This window comes from Pollachius pollachius (genome assembly GCF_949987615.1).
Source record: "Pollachius pollachius genome assembly, chromosome: 12".
Taxonomy (NCBI): Eukaryota; Metazoa; Chordata; class Actinopteri; order Gadiformes; family Gadidae; genus Pollachius; species Pollachius pollachius.
This window is the reverse complement of record NC_136945.1, coordinates 17,921,747-17,928,407: the sequence shown is the minus strand read 5'-3', so window position 1 is coordinate 17,928,407 and position 6,661 is coordinate 17,921,747. Positions and strand designations below refer to the sequence as shown.

Genomic DNA, 6,661 nt, shown 5'->3' with positions numbered 1-6,661 from the left:
ATGCCTGGTGTGGTGATGGGGTAGAGAACCCTTTATAGCGGTTATTGGTGGACTCTGGGTTCTATTTGGCGTTGCCTATTGTGGTTATTGAGTAGAGAACCCTCTATAGCAGCTATCGGTGGAGTCAGGGTTCTATTGGTGTCCTGGTGTGGGGATTGGGTAGAGAACCCTCTATAACAGCTCACAGAGTCTGGGTTCTATTGGAGATGCCTGGTGTGGTGGTGGGGTTGAGATAGAGTTTAGATCCTGTGCCTGAGCCCAACCCGACCCGACCCGACCCGCGGGCCGGGTCAGGCCGATATTTCCCACCACTATCCTTGGGCCGTTTGGGCCCGGCCTTTGATCGAGCGTTTGTGTTTTCTTTCAATTAATTTTTTATCATTGCTGTATTGGCCTAATCTGAGGAGAAATCTATGCCATCAACAGAAATATTATAGGCCTATATATATTTAGCAGAGTAGGCCTAAGTAACAAATGTGTACAAAATAAAAAATAAAACGCCACCCATGTTGCAGCTCACGTGTCTCCTCCACTCGCACGCATCCCATTTAAAAAAAAAAAATAATAAAAAAAATGTCGGGTTGAAATCGGGCTCGGGCTCATAATTACAGTTAATGTGTCGGGCCGGGCTCGGACAGAACGTGCACGAGCTCGGGTCGGTTCGGGCTTGATTTTCTGGGCCCGTTCTGAGCTCTAGGTTGAGAACACTCAGCTAATGTTGGAGTCTGGGTTCTATTGGTGATGCGTGGTTCGGTCGGTTCTTGAAGGGAGCTGAGAGGCTGCAGGTCATCTTAGTTGGCCTCAGCGGTCCAGGGTTTGTGAGTTTGTGAGTTTGTTTGTGTGTTCTGCGGTTCTTGACTCGCTCCTATGAGCTGCATACTTGGCTGGTTAGTGGTCACATGTAAAAACAGGGTGTGTAACATGCTGACACAGGATTCATGGTGGCTTGGTTTTTTCCTTACATTTTATAAACTCAAAATCGTTAGGCTTATCATATTATGTTGAAGCCCTGCTATTTTTATTTGGACTTTTCTTACTTCTACCACCACATCACCATAAATGGATGGGCCAACACATGGGTGGTTATCAGGTAACTGATGCTGAGACACATGGGTTGTGGTTAAACACTAATACGGATATCTGCAAATAACATGACAGCCTGCATTGTTTTACTAGACGGCAACGTGAGCCCTGAGCCGCCGGGGTCTGGGGCACAGCTGGATCCAGGGTAAGGTCTAATGGTCATGTGACACGGTCCACTGGCTGAGCATGTCTCCAGCGGTAGCCTCGCTCCACAGGAGCGAGGCCGGTGGAGTGTACTCTCTGAATGCTTGACAATACCGTGGACCTTTTTTGTCGCCTCAACGTCTGCTGCAGCTTTCGGTCAGCTGGAAATGTCCGTGGTGATATAGAAAGGTATGCGTGTTGTCGTCTTTATCGTTGATGTGTGTCACTAATTGAAGGCTGGGAAGTTGGTTGCTCTGGAGGTGAATGTGTTGGTCAAAGACCCTGGCTGCTGTAGAGCGGTGTTGGAGTCCAGTATAGGAGGCTTCATCGTGAGAAGCTGGCAGTAAGCAGGGCCTCCTACCTCTAAGCAAGCTTAAATGGAGCATGAGAGCTCCATCAATCAATTGATTATTTGATTATGGCTGGCTCGGCTAAACAGATGACAGTTTGTTCATGAGAGCTGTGCTCGGTTCAGCCAAGCTGAGTAAAGATGTGAACAGTCAGCTTCAAACCTCCCAGCTGGCATTCCATAGATAAGTCACAGTCTGCACATATGACATAGGTCTAGACTCTAGATAACATTATCCAATATCCATTTTTCACTGAGGGCCTCTATTTAACTTGCATTTCGACTACGACTATTGAGTTCTTTTGTGTAATTTCATATTGGTATAATGAAAAACCTTTCATTAAACGGTTCAATAATTGCGGCTTTTGTTACCCTGAACTTCCTACTTTGGTTGGTATCATTATGCCTCCTCTCAGCTGCCATGGTGACGCCAGTGCCAAGTTCCTCATTATGCCTTACAGCTGTAGAAGTTCATCTAAATGAAGAGTGGAACACGTTCTCCGTGTTGGATCCAGTGGTTCCTCTATATGCCTTCCATCTGTAGAGGTTTCTCTCTTCTTAATTTCAATAAGTTCTCTTCAATTTAGAACTAGAAATTTTATATTACTTTACAATGCAAGGCTCCCGCATACCTCTAATGCTGTGATGTGCAGTACAAAGTAGACACATCAAGGAGTTATAGAGCTTATTAATCTGTTTTTATTAAGGGATTGGGATTTTTAGTAGAACGTGTTGATGTATTATTTAGTTATAAAGCCTATGTGGGATGGCCTTGATATTCAGGTTGTTCTGGTTTTCAGCTCCTCTAGACGTGTTGGGGCTTTTCCATTTTGATCTCCAACCATTGTTCCCTCGCCCCACCTTAATGAACCCCACACTAACCTGAACCAAGAGGTTCCTTCAGGTTAGTGTGAGGTTCTCTTGAGAACAGTAACCTGAACCAAGAGGTGGGGGCCTTTCTCATGTCCTGGGGGCCTGTCTCATGTCCTGGGGGCGTGTCATATGTGCTGGGGGCGTGTCATATGTCCTGGGGCGTGTCTCATACTGCTGGGGCCTGTCTCATACTGCTGGGGCCTGTCTCATGTCCTGGGGGCGTGACTCATGTCCTTGGGGCGTGTCTCATGTCCTTGGGGCGTGTCTCATGTCCTGGGGGCGTGTTGTGGGGCCGCTTGTCATGTTGTCCTTTTTTTTCCTGTAGAACAGTTCCTCCTTTTAGAACACCGATGGTCACATTGTGTTCCCTCCACGCCCGTAGCAATGAGGACACTGAGGTCTGGACCTCTGTCAGCTTTGTAGGAGAAAAGAATACTATTTGAACCTAAATACAACTGTATACCAAAATCTGCAGTTGAGCTCTTCTCCGAGATGAGTAATGCTTAAATCAGTTGAGACTTGTTACTTTGCGTCCGCCGTGTGTGTAATGTCAGTTTTCTTGTTCTTGTGTGTGTGTGTGTGTGTGTGTGTGTGTGTGTGTGTGTGTGTGTGTGTGTGTGTGTGTGTGTGTGTGAGTGTGAGAGAGATCAGGAATGATGTGTGTGTGTGTGTGTGTGTGTGTGTGTGTGTGTGTGTGAGAGATCAGGAATGATGTGGTCCTCGTGATTTGGGAGAAAAAAAACAGATGGCTTAAAAAGCACATGACTGAATTAGTTGATGACTGAATGAAGTTCCAACTTGAGTTGATAAACATTTTCACCAAAAAAAAATGTTTTTATTGCCATCACCAACAATCAATAAACTGTAAACGGAACAATTAGATTTAATAGTTTTCCCTTCTAAATCTGAAATGTGACATATCTTCATGTTTTCTGTGTTCAGCGCTGAGAAGATGACCTCCAGGAAGAAGGTGCTGCTGAAGGTCATCATCCTAGGAGATTCTGGGTGAGTCTTTACTCAGGACCAAGAGGTCACAGGTCACGCCTGGTGGATCTAGAGACCAAGGGAACGGCGTAAAATACATTTCTTGGAGCAAAATAAATCCATACTTTGTATAACTCTCAGATGAATTCATGTGATGTGTGGAATGAAGAACATGCTGTCAGTCTGAGCTCCTGGTTCTCCTCGTCTCCTCCAGGGTGGGGAAGACCTCCTTGATGAACCAGTATGTGAACAAGAAGTTCAGTAACCAGTACAAGGCCACAATAGGAGCAGACTTCCTGACCAAGGAGGTGATGGTGGACGACCGGTTGGTCACCATGCAGGTGGGGAACGTCTTCTCGCCGAGTTTAACATCTCGCTGTGTTTCAAACAAGGAATCCGATGCAGTGCTCCTGAAAGCCACACCATAGGACACCGACCCATTGGCGGGTTGGGAGCCCGTGGGTCATTCTGACATCCTTCCTCCTCTCCTGTGATTGGTCCAGATCTGGGACACGGCGGGCCAAGAGAGGTTCCAGTCTCTGGGCGTGGCGTTCTACCGCGGGGCCGACTGCTGTGTGCTGGTGTTTGACGTCACCGCCCCCAACACCTTCAAGACCCTGGACAGCTGGAGGGACGAGTTCCTGATCCAGGCTAGCCCGCGCGACCCCGAGAACTTCCCCTTCGTGGTGCTGGGCAATAAGATCGACCTGGAGAACCGACAAGTCAGTACCGGTATCATCTCCTCATCCCCTTTGCTCAGCGTTAACCCCATGAGTCATTCAGGGGACACGGCGGTCAAAGCAGATGAGTTCACGCACGACTTGAGTTCACCTCAGAGGAGCGGTTCCTTGTGGCTAGCACTTTGTAATTAATCGAATTTGGTCGCGACTTGGTCAAACGATTTTATTATTTTTGGTAAATTTGTTTTATTCATTAAATGTTTTTTAGAAATAGAATAGCTGGATATTTTCATCGGCTATTATTTTAGATTTGAACATTTTATATTTCTTCTAAGGGGAAATTTCAAAGTTATCATTCACAAAATGTTTTTTTGGAGAGAAATGCTGAATAAATGCATCACGTTTTCAAACTCAAAAATAATCGTTTGAATAATCGTGATTTCAATATTGACCAAAGTAATCGTGATTATGATTATTTTTTCCATAATCGAGCAGCCCTACTTGTGGCCGGCTTTGAGTTGGACCGTATGGCTTGTGTTCACCACGCTGGGGATGGGTACAAGCTGTTCTTCATGCATGGTGTGTTTGTGAACAGGTGACCACTAAGAGGGCCCAGGCCTGGTGTCAGAGCAAGAACAACATCCCGTATTTTGAGACCAGCGCCAAAGAAGCCATCAACGTGGAGCAGGCATTCCAGACGATCGCACGCAACGCCCTGAAGCAGGTAGGTCTCACCAGGGGGGCAGGCGGGCGGAGGTTTGTTTTAAAAGTCCCATATTATACCACCAGGTGTGAGTGTGATTAGCCGTTAAAAAACGTTTTGAAAATAGGCCTCTTCTGACATCGCAAGTGGGCGTGTCCACCTAGATGTGTGCTGGATAGATCGGTCTACTAGCCTATTCAGTGGACTGTGGCAAACGTTGCTCATCTATCCAGCAGCACACATCTAGGTGGACATGCCCACATGTGATGTCAGAAGAGGCAGGCTAATCACACTCTCACCTGGTGGTATAACATGTGAAGGTCCATTGTTCACCCCTCACCCTGTGCCTCCCCCAACCCAGGAGACGGAGGTGGAGTTGTACAACGAGTTCCCGGAGCCCATCAAACTGGACCGCAACGACCGGGCCAAGCCGTCGGCGGAGAGCTGCAGCTGCTGAGGGCCGTGGACCTTCTCCTCTCGCCACCAACCCGTCACCAATTACTTTACGCCCGTTCCTCCTCCTCCCCAGGGAAAGGATTCCCTCCTGGTCTTCCTCCGTCAGTGTCATGGAGAACCCCCTCTCACACAGTACGCTGCATGTGGACTTATTCCAACACATTAGCACACTAGAATCTGCCTTTATCAACGTGCTGAACCTCCCAGGGACCAGGGCTCCTGTGACCACCCCCCAAACACACAGCCCCCCCGCGCTGCCCTCAGAGCTGATAAGACCCCCGTCCACCAGCCTGTAATGTGAGTTAACCAGAGTCATATTCCCTTATGGTCCCCATCGCCCCTCAGTCCCATTTCACAAAGGTTTGCATTCTATGGTCTGTTCGAAGAAATTAAATCGACATCTAACAAACTATATAGATAAATTATATATATATATATGTACAATATTTGGCTGGTAAAGTTTATTGCTGATGCCAGTCTGAAACGTAATCGTCTGCACTTTTTATGTTTTGCCTTTAAATGTTTCTATTGTTTAGGGAAGCCTGTTTTCCAGTTTTCCACCATTGCAACCATCTTGGGAAACGTTGAGTCTCGCAGCTTCGCTTTCAGTTTTGTGTCAAAGTAACACCTCCTTCCACCGCCCCTTATTGCCCGCGTTCATGGGCCAATGTCGCAAATAGAAAATCAGTCGCTACCAATAAGACGTGCTGATTTAAAACGTGTAGAACATGATATTCAGACATTAATACTCTTTGCCTTTTATGTAAATGATGTGTATCGCTCCCGTTTCTACTGTGTGTGTGTTCTGTCCGTCGTCATCACCGTCCTACACGGCTGGGACTGTCTCACCATCACATTCTTTCTTTTCTTACTTATACTATTGCTTGTAGCTCAGGTCGGCCGAGAAGTCAAGACTCCTTTTTAACTCTGTGTATACAGTAAACCTACAGGTGACATAGGGATGGGTTTAACAGGTGGACTCTCTCTCTCCATCTCAACAACTTATTTTTTTGCCCTCATAATACTAATTTCCCTGAAAGATCTCTGCAATACCAATGATGTTGTTGACAAATCCGGAAATAATAAAAATCTTGAATATATGAATTGTCCAGTGATGTGTGGTCATCGTTTATATTTACTGCGTTTTCCTGTATGTTGGTTTTTTGCCGTCTTCAGTAGTGTTCAACAAATCCAGAAACAGTCATCTCAGGTTTCGTTTTAGTGTTAATAGGAAATTGAGGCTTTCAGCCAGTCGAACTTTGGTGCTTCAACAACAATGTGTAAATATTCATGGGTGTGTTTGTGTATATGTTTTTATATTTTATATATGTATTTTTTATCACATAGGCCTATTTGTTTTTTATTATATATTTTATATTATATATACTC

At 45.9% G+C, this 6,661-nt stretch overlaps 1 protein-coding gene across 1 annotated transcript in view; it reads left to right on the top strand.

The window, feature by feature from the left end:
• LOC307083643 (ras-related protein rab7-like) overlaps window positions 1-6,372 on the top strand; it is a 7,555-nt gene extending 1,183 nt beyond the window's left edge. Inside the window, exons 2-6 of the mRNA XM_079747587.1 lie at window positions 3,392-3,454; window positions 3,648-3,774; window positions 3,937-4,155; window positions 4,709-4,837; window positions 5,178-6,372. Of these exons, the coding sequence (XP_079603713.1) occupies window positions 3,402-3,454; window positions 3,648-3,774; window positions 3,937-4,155; window positions 4,709-4,837; window positions 5,178-5,273 (624 nt within the window). The 5' untranslated portion in view covers window positions 3,392-3,401 and the 3' untranslated portion in view covers window positions 5,274-6,372. The remainder of the gene's footprint in view (window positions 1-3,391; window positions 3,455-3,647; window positions 3,775-3,936; window positions 4,156-4,708; window positions 4,838-5,177) is intronic.
• The last annotated feature ends 289 nt before the right edge of the window (window positions 6,373-6,661 follow it).